Here is a 16050-nt window from a genome sequence, read left to right as displayed (position 1 = left end):
GCGTTACCCCGGTGGCAGCTGCAGGTGCGGGAGCGGAGGCCTTCAGGGAGCTCTGATTGGCCCGCTCCAGAGACTCCTTGCAGCCCTAGCCAATCAGCTGCACCTCGGTGGGGCCCCGCCTCCCTGCTGACGCTTACCTGGCTGGGCCAGGGGCCGCTCGCGGTGCAGGATGTCGTAGCTCTTCCAGCTGTACTGCGGGGCGGGGGAACCCTCCTTGGATTGGCAGGTCAGCTGGATGTTGTTCCCAACCACCGTCTCGCCCTCGATGCCGCAGTCCGGCTTGGAGGGTGACACTGCGTAGAGGAGGGATGAACAGCAGACGTGAATTAAGCACGCCCGCCCCCCAAGCATATACACCATGCCTTGTTTGTCCCAGCAGAGGGTGAGGTGGAACGTCAGAAATGTGTCCTCCTGGCCGGTCCTCACACCATCCTGGGCCTGCAGTAGCTTTACAAGGTGTGGCTTCAGGTGTTCTCCATTTTAAAGGGTCTTAAAGATACTCCAGCATGGCGACACTGAGGCCACAGAAGCACCTGTTCACAGGTCCTGGAAGAGGTGGAACTAGAGCCCAGGTTTTTCAGACCGGTCACTCCCTGCACCAGCTACACAGGCTCTCTCGGCGGTGGACTGCTCAGTGCCACCTTAGGTAAGCCCTCAGTCCCTGGACCCCATGTTCCTGCCTCGAAGATTAGGGGAGGGCAAGCCTTTTCTGTAAATGGCCAAATGGCAATATTTTAGGCTTTGCCCATATCGTCTTTGCTGCTGCTGGTTTTTACTTTTTACAAATGCTCTCAAAATGTGAAGACAGGCTGGGTGCTGGATTTGGCTGTGTTTGCTTTCCCCCGAGTTAAGTGATCTCTAATGCTTTTTTCTTCTTCTCTTAGTTTTTGCTATAGGGCCTGTTTGCTTGCCAGAGAGAAAGAAATTGAGAAATCGTTTCTCCACCCCCACCCGGGGTGGTGCAGATAACCACGCTGCAATCCCTTCTTCATTCTCCTCTCAGGATTTTGGGCATGCACATGTACCCAGCATGTTTTTCAAGTTACCAGGTCTGGGACTCAAACCCACAGTTGGCCATGAGAGATCCAGTCACCTTAACCACCACGCCACTGGCTGGCCCTCTAATGCCCTTCTACTCTAACCTCTTAGGGATGTTCTCTTTGGGCTACGCCTTGCCCTCTTCCCTGCTTTGCTGATAAAAATGCAGCCGCCATCAGTGTGGATGGCAGCAGGGCCCCGGGCAGTACTAGAGCTCCGTGCCAGGCAGTGCAGGAGTTGAAGAGCCTGGAGGTGCAAAGAGGACACAGACAAGGACAGGGAAGCCACAGAAAGGAGGCTGCAAAAACCACAGGCCACCCCAACTCACAGTCCTAACCTGAATCCCAGCGCTCCTGGTGGCCCAAAGCCTGAGCATGTCAATCAGCGTCATCACCATCCACCCGTCCTGGAGAGGGGTCCATGTGACAAGTGTTACCCAGCACCTACTGTGTGCCTGACAGTGCCAGGCACCAGGGTGACAGTGAGGGAACAAGGACCCCAGTGGGGACAAAAGCACATAATGGGACAATGGCAAGGCCAGAGGCCGGGGAGCCCGGACACCAACCCCGCCACAACCTCAGCGGTGATATGAAGGAGGAGACTCGGTAAGGCCTGGGGTGGAGAGGGAGCTGCAGTCAGAGAGACGTGAGGGTGGACCAGGCAGAGGGAGCAGCAGGCACAGGGCAGAGCCCAGAAGGGTCTGAAGAATGGCGAAACCCACAGCAGTACCCTCGGGGCGAGGAGGAAAGACGCAGTGGAAAGCGTTGTCACTGGAACCCGGGTGGCAGGCCTGTCCCTCTGCCCCTCTTTCCATGCCCCTTGGTGGTTTGCTGGTCCCAATAAACAAGCTTCTTGTGCTTTAATTCAGGTGCATAGTCGCCACTGAGCATTGGGGGTGAACTCTGACCTCTGTCCCACCCGGAACTTTCTGGAGAAGCTCTCCAGAGCCCACCTCTTGCCAGCAGCTCCAGAAGCAGGCAGGCTGGTAGATGTGGCTGACCCCTCCTGTGGCCCAGCGAGGGCCAGCGTGTGCAGGGCGAGTGTGAGGGTCATTAGAAGTGCTCCTGTTGTCACACCCACAGAGGCAGTTCCTGAGCCAGAGAGGCCCAGGGTTTAAGGCCAGACCTCATGTGTCCAGGCCCAGGCCTAGGCCCTTGAGACCGAAGCCATGTGGGGAGGGTGAGGCAGCTGCCTGAGGATGGCTCTAACCAGCAGCCCAGCCCCTGCCCACTCTGCTGGCCCAGAGCGCGAGAGGAGACCAATTCCCCCGGGACACCCCTATTTGCTTAACATCTAAGTAATCTCATAGTTATGTTATTCTAAGAATGGCGATACGGGAGCTACACATTTCATAGGTAAATAAGAATTTCAAATATTATAACAATTCCAAAGTTTTAGAGTGGATGAGTCTATAAATTGTGTTTTTCTTTTTTTTTTCTTTTTTTTTTTTTGAGAGGTTTTTCACTATAGGGCACGTGCGTTCGCCAGAAAGGCAGAGAGAGACAGAGAGACAGAAAGCGAGAAATCACCCCCCAGTGGGAATGGCCACGCCGCAATCCCTTCTCCTCCATTCTCCTCTCGGGATCTTGGGCACGCACGCACACGTGCCCAGCGTGGGTTTTAAGCCACTGGGTCCGGGACGTGAACCACGGTCGACTACATGGGAGTCCAGCGACATAGCCATTACGCTAACTGCTGGTTCCCGTGTTTTTCTTTATTTACTAAAAATCATTTAAAAATCGGTAACTTACTACTTTATCAATATGAAAATCTCATTTATAGTAGTGTATTTGCTTATAAAAGAAGTTAAATATAGGGTACTTTCTGAAGATCAAAAATGCATATTTTACTTTCCCTGGGTGATATGGATATTTAGTATTATTTAAACATAATGCTGAAGAAAACTTAATTTTGGGACCAGTAGTTAGCATAACGGCTATGTCACTGGACTCCCACGTAATCAACCATGGTTCGAGTCCCGGACCTGGTAGCTTAAAACTCACGCCAGGCACATGTGTGTGCGTGCCCAAGATCCGGAGAAGAGAATGGAAGAGAAGGGATTGTGGTGTGGCCATCCCCACTGGGGGGTGATTTCTCACTTTCTGTCTTTTTGTCTCTCTGTCTTTCTGGCGAGTGCACGTGCCCTATGGCAAAAACCTCTCAAAAAAAAACCAAAAAAACTTAATTTTTAAAACTTTTTGAATATATGGTATGTATAAAATAACATCAGCTTTTATGTATGAAATTAAAGATTTAATAGAATACAACATAATTTATGTTAGCATTACTTTAATAAGGCTTTAAATAATTTTTTCTATAAAATGAAAAATAATCCAGGGATTATAATTCAGACATAGGTGCCAGGTCTGACAAACATAACCTACTGGAACACCAGGAGGAGCATGGATTTCTGTCTCCTGAAGGCAGCAAGGGAAACAACAGCTGCTACATCCTAGTGGTCTCTCCACAGTTGTGACTTCTTGGCCCAAATTGTTGGGAATTCTCAAGGTCTAGACGCCCCACAGCAATTTCTGGTACAGAAATCAGTATCCTTTTGTTTTATTTTAAAGAATTATTTATTTAATTTTATTCACCCATTTATTTTCTTTTTTTAATTTGACCAGAGTGAGACACACAGAGCGAGGGAGAGAGGAAAAGTGAGAAAGCAAGCCACCAGGTCTAGGACTTGAACCTTGGTTGGCCATGTGGGAGCGTCCAGTGCTTTAACCACCACACCACCTGCTGGCCCCCAGAAATCGGTATCATCTACTGTGAAGTAAACTCTCTGTCCAAGGCTGTTCTTCATCTCGTATTTGTCACTGGTTTCAAAAGCTGTTAAGACTTCCCGAAGTTCAGCTTGCTGATGAGCCAGTACCTGACCTCTGAGACTTAGACGTTCCAATCCGAATGGACAGCTCAGTGGAGGTGCTGGCGTCAACGGTATCCTGCAGGAACACCGGGCTGCTGATACATGGGCTGATTTTGGACGGAATGGGCCAGCCTGAGATTCAGTAGCCAGTTAGGGGTCCAGGATAGCCAGGATGTTCTGGGGGTCTTCGTCCATGATTTATAGCTATGCAGGTGCAGCTGCGCCCGGAAGCCCAGAGCAGCCCAGTACAGGGAAGCCGGCGCGGGAGGGGGGCTCTCCTCTGCGACTGGGACACGGAGCCGAACCGTTGCACGGCCCGCCCTGAAGCTGGCGGGAAAGGGGCCTCAAGGTGATTTAAGCGCCGACATCGCCGTGGCTTCTGGTTTCATTTCTTAGATTCCACGAGAACCAGCACGTCTTCCTCCGCCGGTGCGCGCGCTGGCGCCGGTCCCGGTCCCGGTCCCGGTCCCGGGTGGCTGCTGCAGGGCGGCGGGGCTGGAGGCGGGGCCTTCGGCCAAGTGCAGAGCTGCTGCCCCTCGCTGGCTTTCTTGTCCTCCCGGGACTCTCAGGAGTGTGTGCTGTGGGTTAAGGCGGAGGTGGACTCACTGTCTCACTTTCCCTCTCTCTCTCACTCTGTCCCTCTCTGGTCAAATTTAAATAAATAAAGTTAAATAAAAGAATTTTTTCAAAAAAAATTCTACCAACCAATGTAAAGGAAAAAGGAAAAGGGAAAAATGACTCATTATTTTGGCTGTAAGTGCTGCTGCCTCCCAGGAGAGAGCCACTTCTTACACTGGGCATAGACTAGGTACTCACTACAGTTCGTCAGTAACTTTTCTTTTTGAAGTTCTTTTCTTTTTGAAGTTTATTTCTTTTGGGACCAGCAGGTGGCTTAGTGGTTAATGTGTTGAACTCCCACATGGCTGACCCCATTTCCGGTTCTGGACCTGGTGGCTTAAAAATCATACTTGGGCATATATGGATGTATTGCCAAAATCCCAGGAGGGGGGTGGAGGAGAAGGGATTGCAGCGCGGCCATCCCATCTGGGTGGTGATTTCTAGTTTTATCTCTCTCTGTCTCTCTCCATCTCTCTCTGGCTAGTGCACATGCCCTATGGGGCACACACACACACACACACACACACACACACACACACAAACTTTAAAAAAAAGGTTACTGGGGCCAGCAGGTGGGTAGTGAAGGGTGCTGGACTCCCACATGGCCAACCGTGGTTCGGGTCCTGGACATGGCAGCTTGCTTTCTCACTTTCTTTCTCACTCTGTTACTCTCTGGTCAAATTAAAATAAATAAATAAATAAAGCTAAATAAAATAATTCTTAAAAAGAGAAGGTTATTTCTTTCCTCCACGAGTGAGAGTGGGGCAAGGGGAAGGGAGAGACAGTACCCCAACAGGGTCTGGGGGCCCGGATCCATTCCCAGTCTCAGGCAGCCCCAGATCATGGGCCTAGTTGGGCTCTGTGTACTCAGGGAAGTCTCTGGGCTTGAACCTGCAGCCTTCCCATGTGGGACTGCCTCACAGAGCACAGCGTCTTGGTGCTTCTCCATCTGGCCTCTGCCAATAACCGGCCGGCTTTCCCACCAACCTTCTGCTCTGCCCTCACTGTTCCTGAACTCAGAGGCGCCTTCTGTTCCAAAGGAGCAGCAGCCCCTGCCACGCCCACCTGGGCTTGGGAGGAGCTGAGCTCTCATCAGCATCTGACCCCCGGGCACCTCTCCTCTGCCCCATCGCTCCCTCCAACTCCGAGAAAGAGACACTCACCGAGGACCAAGAGGCGGACGCGGCCCTTGGCGGTGATGGCCTTGTCCGACAGCAGCGAGACGGAGCACTCGTAGGTGCCGTTGTCGTCCATGGTCAGCTGGCTGATGGTGATGGAGGCGTCCGACTGCTGGGCGCTGTCCGAGATGTTGACACGGTTCTCATAAAGGTTTCCATAGCCGTAGCTTTGGGTCCTGAAGTTCCAGGTGACCACTGTTTCCTGAGAGGAAGAAGAAATGTCACCGGGTCTTCGTCCCGAGAACCAGAAACAAGGATGCACCAACGCCTCAGGATATGAACACACACACACGCACACACACACATACACACACACACACATATACATATAAATTTGTTTTTTAAATGAAAATACTGAGACCCTTGGGAGTGAGCAGGTGAGGGAGCTCACACCGCAGAACGCAGGGCTGGGGCTGTCTCAGATCCCGCACTCCCCTCCTGTGCCCTCCGGCATCTCCCTGCTCACTTCATGTCGTTTCAGTCACTGTCTGCTCTCACTCACTCCGTCAACCTGTGCCAGGCGTCATGCTGTCGGGTCACCGGGAGAGTCGTGATGCATTTTGGCACAGGAAAACAGAGGAGTAGGCCACAACTCCTCTGCCAACCTCACGGACGGCCGCTCTGGACTCCCAAGTGCACGTCGCGTCCTGGCTCCTGCCTCGGGGATCTATTTACTCACCGACTCACTGGTCAGATCACAGACTTTCCTGCTGGATTGCTTCCACCCAGACCCCGGTCCTGTCACTTACTAGTTGTATGACCCTGAGCAAAATGCGTGACTTGTAAGGGAGAGAACATAACAGCACCTGTCTCTCAGGGCCGTGGGGAGCACGAAGGTGCAGGACACACGCAGAGCAGCCAGGGCATTGCCCGACATGGTGGGGCTCTGCGTGTCAGCCAGGACTGTTACTGAGCCGCCGCCAGGGGCCGACATTCAGGGATGAATGAGTCACGGACTCCATCCTCAGGGAATAATTGGCTGATAACCAAGCAGTGCAACACCTTGTGGTGGGACCCTGGAAGAAAGGTCTCACTTTTAGACTGGAAAATCTGGGGAGGCTTCACAGAAGAGGCAATAATTGCCTTGAATCCTGTAGAACTGCTAAGAATCAGCCAGGGAAAGGGCTTGGGGGAAGATTAGGGCAGTGGATGTTGGAGCAGGATAAATACGCTGGGCATTTCAGGTAGAAAGAGAACCACAGGGCAAGGCCTAGAAGTGGGAAGCAGCTTATCGGCCGCACTTAGTTCTGTGTGAATGACAGCGAGTGAGCGAGCGAGAGATTCTGAGAGGGCACTTGGGCGGGAACTGCTGGTGACAGGTGCACACTGTGTGTGGGCACGCCTCTGAGCTCCAGGGGCGTCCGATGTACCAGCATACCTAAAGCCGGTAGGATGAGTGCACCCAGTCTACACACGGGGAGCCAGGCACCAAGAGGGTGAGTGCCTCCCCGAGTTACACGTTTACGTAAGTGGCAGGACCAGGATTCCAGGGGGGCCTTCTGCTCCAGAGCCTGTGCAGTGCTGCAGCAGACCCTGAGAGGCGGGGCTCCGGAGCGTGCATTTCAGCAGGCACTGCTGATGGCAATGAAGGGGAAGGAGAAAGGGGACCAGCTAAGAAGTCAGCCACCAGGCAGCCAGTGCTGTGGCGGGAGGCAGCTGGATCCCGCGTGGCTGCCTCAGCACCTGGGGCCCTGGAAAACACAGTTTGAAAAACAAGCCAGGCACGTGTTCATGCGTGTCCAAAATCCTGAGAGAATGAAGGAGAAAGGATTGTGGTGTGGCTATCTCTCATGGGGGGTGATTTCTCACTTTCTCTCTCTCCTCTCTCTCTGTCAAGCACACGTAGGAAAAGAAAAAGAAAATTAAAAAGAAATCAGTTTAACAAATGCAGGTGAAAAATTATGAGGCCTCAGATAAAGTCATGGCAACACAGAAAAAAATGGGTTGGGAGAGTATGAAAGAGGAAGGGCCGAGACCCAGGGCTGGTGAGGTGTGCAGGGGTGCAGAGTGGCAGACCTCATGGGCGTCCTGGCTTGGATGTTTGCAGACATCATTTCTGAGAGAGGAAACACGTAGGAAGAGAATGTTTTAAGAAAAAATGGAGGCCGAGGCCAGCAGATGGCATAGCAGTTACGTCACTGGACTCCCACATAGCTGACTGTGGTTCGAGTCCCAGATCTGGTAGTTTGAAACTCACGCCAGGCATGTGTGTGTACATGCCCAAGATCCTGGGAGGAGAAGGGACTGTGGCATGGCCATCTCCCCGGGGTGTGATTTCTCACTTCCCTCTCACTTTCTGTCTCTCTCTTTCTCTGGCAAGTGCACGTGCCCTCAGATAAAAATCTTTAAAAAGAAAAAGAAAAGGAAGATAAAAACTGGGTCAAACCATGGCACAGCAATAAAACGTGATGCTCTGCAAGGCAACTCCACATGGGAAAGGTCTGGGTTCGAGTCTGCAGACCGTGCTGGCCATGCCAAGCACACGCACGCACATGATCCCGGACTGGCCAAGGCTGATGGTGGACCGCAGTGTCAAGACTCCTGTGGGGTACTTTATTTTTCTGTGTCGCTCTCTGTCTCTCTCACTCAAGGAAGAAATAAACGTGTAAGCTTTTGGAAAAAGTCAACGAACTGGGTCTTGTTTAGATGTGAGGTGCTGGAAGTGTCGGTGGGTCACCCAGGGAGAGGAGTTTCGGGGAGGCAGCTGGATCCCGCGTGGCTGCCTCAGCACCTGGGGCCCTGGAAAACACAGTTTGAAAAACAAGCCAGGCACGTGTTCATGCGTGTCCAAAATCCTGAGAGAATGAAGGAGAAAGGATTGTGGTGTGGCTATCTCTCATGGGGGGTGATTTCTCACTTTCTCTCTCTCCTCTCTCTCTGTCAAGCACACGTAGGAAAAGAAAAAGAAAATTAAAAAGAAATCAGTTTAACAAATGCAGGTGAAAAATTATGAGGCCTCAGATAAAGTCATGGCAACACAGAAAAAAATGGGTTGGGAGAGTATGAAAGAGGAAGGGCCGAGACCCAGGGCTGGTGAGGTGTGCAGGGGTGCAGAGTGGCAGACCTCATGGGCGTCCTGGCTTGGATGTTTGCAGACATCATTTCTGAGAGAGGAAACACGTAGGAAGAGAATGTTTTAAGAAAAAATGGAGGCCGAGGCCAGCAGATGGCATAGCAGTTACGTCACTGGACTCCCACATAGCTGACTGTGGTTCGAGTCCCAGATCTGGTAGTTTGAAACTCACGCCAGGCATGTGTGTGTACATGCCCAAGATCCTGGGAGGAGAAGGGACTGTGGCATGGCCATCTCCCCGGGGTGTGATTTCTCACTTCCCTCTCACTTTCTGTCTCTCTCTTTCTCTGGCAAGTGCACGTGCCCTCAGATAAAAATCTTTAAAAAGAAAAAGAAAAGGAAGATAAAAACTGGGTCAAACCATGGCACAGCAATAAAACGTGATGCTCTGCAAGGCAACTCCACATGGGAAAGGTCTGGGTTCGAGTCTGCAGACCGTGCTGGCCATGCCAAGCACACGCACGCACATGATCCCGGACTGGCCAAGGCTGATGGTGGACCGCAGTGTCAAGACTCCTGTGGGGTACTTTATTTTTCTGTGTCGCTCTCTGTCTCTCTCACTCAAGGAAGAAATAAACGTGTAAGCTTTTGGAAAAAGTCAACGAACTGGGTCTTGTTTAGATGTGAGGTGCTGGAAGTGTCGGTGGGTCACCCAGGGAGAGGAGTTTCTTAAGTCTGAGATAAAGGTGTGTGAGCCGAGAATACACACGCGTTCACTGAGACATGGGCTCAGAAAAGCCAGCAAGGCACACGAGTGTAGAAATGGCAAGTCCCCAGATACTTCACACAGGGGTCCGGAGTAGTCAGAGTGGAAAGAGGAAAAGCCAGGGGGAGGCCAGCTAAGTGCCATGCAAGAAGACTAAGACAGGAAATGTTGCCGGTGTGAGCCGCCGAGGAGAGGCGAGGGCGACTGGATGGAGCGTACTGAGGTGAGCGAAAGAAGCTGCTCGGGGTTCCAGTGGAGTGGCAGGGGCAGACGCCAGGCCATGCTGGGCAGAGAGGAGAACGAGGAGACAGCGTCATTTCTGATGTCAACCCAGGACTCTCCACCCCTGGACCCTTCTCCTGTCAAAGGTATCCTACGGCTTCCTTCCTGGGTCTCTGCCTGGCCATATCTCTTGCTAGAGCCTGTCACAATAATCTTGAGGGGACTGATTAAATCTCTTTCTCCACACCCTTCCTTGGTCTTGAGGGACTTGCCTCAAATCCCTTTGGAAGTAAGAGATCCATTAGTTCATAAAATAACTTCTTACGGCTAGAGCGTGACATGGTGGTTAAGGTGGCTAGCTCCCGCGTGGTCAACTGGTGGTTCAAGGCCTAGATGAGGTGGCTTGAGAAATGTGCATGTGTGTGTGCCCCAAATCCCCAAAGGAGAATGGAGGAGAAGAGGTGGGTTTCTCACTCTCCTCTGCCCATCTCTGTCTCTCCGGCAAGTACACACACTCCATGGCAAAACTAAAACTAAAAAAACCCAACTTGGTTTCCCCATATACATGGAAGAGTGTCAGGCAGAGTTCTGACATCTGATTTGCTAAATGCGTGTGAGATGGTGACGGAAGGGGGGCTGCAGTTCCTGCAAGCTAAAGGCAGCAGCCTTCCAACCAGGGGATCGCCCTGGCTCGGTGCCGAGAAGACATGGAGCCATGGCCATCAGGGTCCCTGGGTGCATTGGGCCCAGACTCTCTGCCTTCCCCGTCAGTCTTGCTGCTCCTGGCCACTCCACTCCTGTCAGGGAATAAACTAAATTCTTTCACTCTGAGCAGTCAGCGACCTAATGCTTGCCTCAGCCAGGAACACTTGCATTTCAAAAGGAGAGCTTACTTTTAGATTTATAAATAGATGCTCCACTTCTTAAAATGAAAGAAATGTGAATTTGATCAATAATGAGATCCTTTTATCACTTAGTAAATTGGCAAGTAACAGTTTGAGAATACTCTGTTGGAGAAATAGGCGCTTGTAAAAATGAATATTGGTAAGACATCCAATGAGAGCAATTTAACATTACGTATCCAAATTCTTTTTTGGGGGGAGGGGAGAGGTTTTTGCTATAGGGCGCGTGTGCTCTCCAGACAGACAGAGAGAGACAGAGAGATAGAAAGTGAGATATCACCCCCCCAGGGGGGATGGCCATGCCACAATCTCTTCTCCTCCATTCTCCTCTCGGGATTTTGGGCATGCACACACACGCACCGGGAGTGAGTTTAAGCCATCAGGTCCGGGACTCAAACCACGGTCGACTACGTGGGAGTCCAATGACATAGCCATTATGGTAACTGCTGGTCCCATGTATCCAAATTCTAATTCACATACCCCTTGACCCAAAAGTTACACTTTTAACATCTTATTGGAAAAGTCATGATGCATTTTTGCATAGAAAAACACACTATGACTTTTCCAATAACCCAATGTGTGTGTGTGTGTGTGTGTGTGTGTGTGTATCTCTCTTTCTCTCTCTCTCTCTCGCTTAGTGACCTGTCCGTTTAACGACTGCTGGGGCTTACCACTAGGTCTCCAGTGCAGGGAATCCCCTTTCTCAGTCTTTGTCTTACTCACGTGGTCGGTTAGTACTCACTTACAAAGGGTTCACAGTTACGCAAGACTGCATATTTCATTTATAAATTTGTCTTTTATTGTGCACCCACAATAGTATTTAGAATAAATAAAAACAATTACACCAGATTTTTACTACTGTGGTGTGTCTTGTCGTTTTCTGGAGCTTATCCACCGTATGCTTTTTGTATGGATAGCATGACATTATTCCAGCCTGGGGTCACATGAACCTATTCATACCCTATGGCTCCGCAACACACCACAGGCCACCTGCCCTTAAGCTCCCCACGTATGCACAGTTCACTTACTGACCTAGCCGTTCTGCGTTATGAAACCAGTGTGCAGGAACTTAAACAATTTTGGGCACTGAAATAAACGTGGACTTTACTTTCATTTCCCACAGCCTCTCTGAAGTCCCCTTGGGCGTGTGTGTACGTGGGCGCCCATCCAGAAATGTAAATGGAAGGATATTTATATTACTGCAGCATTACTTGAGCTATTGGAAATGTCATCACGCATTTTTGCATAGAAAAGCATAGAAAGAAATATATCATGACTTTTCTGACAACCCAATAGATATGGGGACCAGCCGCAGTGCTGCCTAGCTAGGGCCACCACTCAGGAGGCTGGAAGTCCCATGGGAGGCCCAGATTCAGTCCCCAGGTCAACCTGTGCCTCTGAGCCAGCAGGTCACAGACGCCCCTGTAATCGGAGCTGATCGGGTGGTCAGAGCAAGAGGACTGTGGCAGTGAGATTGTCAGAATGCACCTCTGCTTTCCCCTCTCTCTTGCCTCAGAGCAAGGACCCCGCGACTCAAAGGGTGCAGTTTAGACTACCTGAGGCCTGCCAGTAGAATGACACGGTAGGGCAGTAACGTTTTCAAAATAAAGGTGGCATAATCCACCTGTCTCCCCAGCTTCACAGCCCCTCCCGCACACCCGGGGTGCTCATATCATTCTGGCTAACCCCCATTACAAGCTCTACAGAGCTTGCCTGGCAAGCAGTGAGGTGAGGATCACCACTCCACGTCGCCCACCTTCGTCGGGCCCCTTACCGTGTGACTCCTCAGAAGTTTATCCCATTGGATAAATCCATCCCGGTCCGTGGCAGTCGTGCTGTAGGTGCATGGGAGGGTGACGCTCTTTCCCCGGGCAGCCCGAAGAACTTCCGAGGTAGTCTCCACAGAGACGGCATCGACGGTCGGCCAGACTGCAAAGAAAAGCAGGAAGTGGGAGGAAAAGTCCACTATGAGGTACACCAGCTTGCTGTCCAGCAGGAGCCCGAGGAAGGGGACCTTGCACCTTCAGCGACAGCGACCTCGGTCGTAGTATGCTGGCTGTTCTCCCCAAGGCTGGGTGATGACAGCACAGGAAGCTTGGTCTACCTGAACATCGTCCACAGCATCGTGAAGAACTTACATGTGTTCGGTGCTAGAAACTGGCTTTGACCTTGGCCCCACCTCTTACCAGCTGTGTGCATTTTTCTAAGCCTCCATTTCTCGTCGATAAAATAGGAGTCTACTATTCTACTTCCCAGAGCTGCTGGAAAATTTAACACAGAGCCTATGTATAAATATTCTTTGTGTGCTAGAAAGCTTTTATTATTATTGTAGAAAGTGTGTGCACTTACCAGAGAGAGGCAGAGAGAGAGCAGCCCTGTGGGGCGTGGTCGTGCTTCGATTTTTCCTCCTCTGTTTATCCTTCCAGTCAGGATTTTGGACATGCGCACACACATCCCAGGTGTGTTTTTCAAGCCACCAGGGCTGGGATTCAAACTGTGGTCTGCCCTATGGGATCCAGTTCCCAGTGCACTACACTTAATCCTCACGCTACAGGGTCAGCTCAAGAAAGCTCTAAGAGTTAAACGTTACTGGACATCTTTTTGGTTGTGATGATAATGTATTCATTTATTTAATGAAATATTTAGGGAGCACTTACATGTGGTAAAGACTTGTATGAAGAGGATTAAATCAAGGTAAAGAGAAGGTTTTACCAAGTAAGTGTATTTTATATGAGGGGACTTCAAAAAGGTTTTGGACAAATGGAATTATAATGCAATTTTCTTTCCAAAAATTTTGAAATTCATGTTTTATCATAATATGCATCTTTCCATTGACTTTTAAAAGTTATTATTAATTTAATTTTATTATTATTATTATTTTGTTTGCTGTAGTGCATATGCATTCACCAGAGAGAGGCAGACAGAGAGAGAAGGAAAGTGAGAAAACGAGCCACCAGGTCCAGACTCATGGTCGGCCATGCGGGAGGCCAGCACCTTAACCACCACGCCACCTGCCGGCCCCTCCATTAACTTTTCCAGGACTTTCTGATAAAAGTTCATCAGAGGAAGGTGCAACCGAGACTACCGTGTTCTGCTTAAGATCCTGCCGCTGTTGGGCCAGCAGGTGGCATGGCTAAGGCTGTGGATCCCACATGGCCGACTGTGCCATTCAAGTCCCAAACCTGGTGGCTTGAAAATCACGCCAGGCGTGTGTGTGTGCATGTGTGTGTGTGTGTGTGTGTGTGTGTGTGTGTGCCCAAATCCCTGGAGGAGACGGGAGGAGAAGGAACTGCAGTATGGCCATCCTAGGGGGTCATTTCTTACCTCCCCCCACCCCCACGTCTGTCTCTCTCCAGCGACTGCATGCGCCCTGCAGCCAAACTAAGAACCCTCCTAAAAAAAAAAGCAAACAAAAGATCCTAGATTTTAATTTTTGCTATAAGGTGTGTGCACTCACCGAAGAGAAACAGAGAGACAGAGAGAAAGTGAAAAATCACCCCCCAGGGGGGATGGCCATGCCACAATCCCTTCTCTTCCATTCTCCTCTCAGGATTTTTGGCAAATATGCACACACTCCTGGTGTGACTTTGAAGTCACAGAGTCCAGGACCCAAGCTGTGGTTGGCCATATGAGAGTCCAACCTGATAACCACTACGCCACCTTCTCGCCCCAGGGAGACACTTCTTGAACCTGAAGTAACTCCTCTAGGGTCAAAACATGTAGTTCATCGCAGTAAGAGTTCCTACGCACTGCCTATTACACAAACAGGAACAGGCGATAGGCCAGATTTGGTTTACAGACCATAGTTTGCAGGCCCCCTGCTGTAAGTTGCAATCATTCTTGGACCTTCAGCTATAACTCTGCCTGAACTATCCACCTACCAAAGACTCTTGTAGCTGCAAGGTGGATAGACGTCCACCAGAAGGCAGCTGAAGCTCCCTGTCATGTGCAGTGTGGCATAAACAGTAATTGGGGCTTTCAACCTCGTATAGGAGTTCCTCATTTATAATCATTCTGAAGAGATTTGAACTACAGAGAAAAGGGGGGATAAATAGTGGGACGACATTAAGATGCCTGTCACGCAGTGTCTTTGCCATGAAAGGCCGACTCTCCTCCCCGAGGGCAGGGGGCGCTGTGTCCCCTTGAGTCTGGGCGGCCATGCGCATCACCTGGTCTTCTTGAGAGGCTCACCCTAGAGACCCAACCGCCACCCTGCAGGGAAGCGAGGAAGTCACATGGAGAGATCAGGTGCAGGCGTTTGGTGCTAGATCCACGGTCCTTTGGCACAGCCAATTTCAACTCCCAGATATAGTCGTGTGCAAACCCAGCTAGCTGCTCCAGCTGATGCCTAGGAGAGCAGAAATGAGCTATCCTGGCCCAGCTATGCCCGAACTGTAGCTTCATGAAGAAAATAGACATTGCTATTGTTTGAAGCCACTAAGCTTGGTGGGGGGTGGGGGGTGGGACTAGTATGCAGCCATAGATGTCTGGCCCACTGATCCACATGGATGCCTGTGGGACTTCCCAGGTGGAGCTGCAGCGAGGGCCAGGCAGCAAGGCAGGGGGAAGCATGGCTCACATGAGGAGCAGCTGGGAGGCCAGTGCAGGGGCGGGGAGTGAGAGGAGAGATGGGGCAGAGAAGCAGAGGTTTCAGATCGCAGGGAGTGCTGGAGTCCTTGTTTTGGACTTTGTAGTTTGCCCTGAGTGAGATGGGAAGCCCTTTGAGGACTTATGCAGAGGGAATATGTTTGGAACATGTTCTTACGAGACCATTCTGGCAGATGTGAAGTGGCTAGACAGGAAGGAGCTGGGGACCAAGAGTGGGACACCCAGCCGTCCGTCCTCTCTCATACGCTGTGGGGAGATGAGGTGGCAGGAGTGTGAGAAGCTCTCTCTCACACCGTTCCTATGGAGAGGCACAACGTGAAGAAGGACATCCTGCTAGGCACCCTCCACCAGCCACCTCCGCAATCTGGTCGTCGAATCTCCCTGGGCACAGTTAAAGCCTTTGGGTTGTCCACACTTTCCCATGCAGTACATTTAAAAAATACTTCAAGGGGCCAGCAGGCGGCGCAGTGGTCAAGCGCTGGACTCCTACTTGGCCAGCCATGGTCACATTCCAGTCCCAGGAGGAGAACGGAGGAGAAGGAATTGCTGCAGCGTGGCCATCCCTCCTGGGGGTGATTTCTCACTTCCTCTCTCTCTGTCTCTGTCTGTCTCTCCAGTGAGCATATGCACTCTCTGGGGAAAAAACTTTAACAATGCACAAAATGAAAATCAACCGCCCTTCTGGAATGGACACTGTACAGTGAGGACAACGTGACCTCCTGCGGGTGGTATGTGAAGTCAGAGTGTCAGATATTGGGGGGAGAGAAACAGGAAGTTGTCAAAAGCCAGCTTTCAGGGTCAGCTGGTGGTACAGTGATAACACAACTGAACCCACG

At 50.9% G+C, this 16050-nt stretch overlaps 1 protein-coding gene across 1 annotated transcript in view; it reads right to left on the bottom strand.

The window, feature by feature from the left end:
• GPA33 (glycoprotein A33) overlaps positions 1-15543 on the bottom strand; it is a 36179-nt gene extending 20636 nt beyond the window's left edge. Inside the window, exons 1-7 of the mRNA XM_006163055.1 lie at positions 15506-15543; positions 14798-14954; positions 14488-14502; positions 14262-14359; positions 12381-12627; positions 5689-5905; positions 138-293 (exon numbers count right to left, since the gene is read on the bottom strand). Of these exons, the coding sequence (XP_006163117.1) occupies positions 138-293; positions 5689-5905; positions 12381-12627; positions 14262-14359; positions 14488-14502; positions 14798-14954; positions 15506-15543 (928 nt within the window). The remainder of the gene's footprint in view (positions 1-137; positions 294-5688; positions 5906-12380; positions 12628-14261; positions 14360-14487; positions 14503-14797; positions 14955-15505) is intronic.
• Between the last annotated feature and the right edge of the window lie 507 nt (positions 15544-16050).

This window comes from Tupaia chinensis, unplaced genomic scaffold (genome assembly GCF_000334495.1).
Source record: "Tupaia chinensis unplaced genomic scaffold, TupChi_1.0 Scaffold141320_1, whole genome shotgun sequence".
NCBI lineage: Eukaryota > Metazoa > Chordata > Mammalia > Scandentia > Tupaiidae > Tupaia > Tupaia belangeri.
This window is presented reverse-complemented; position numbering and strand designations above follow the sequence as displayed.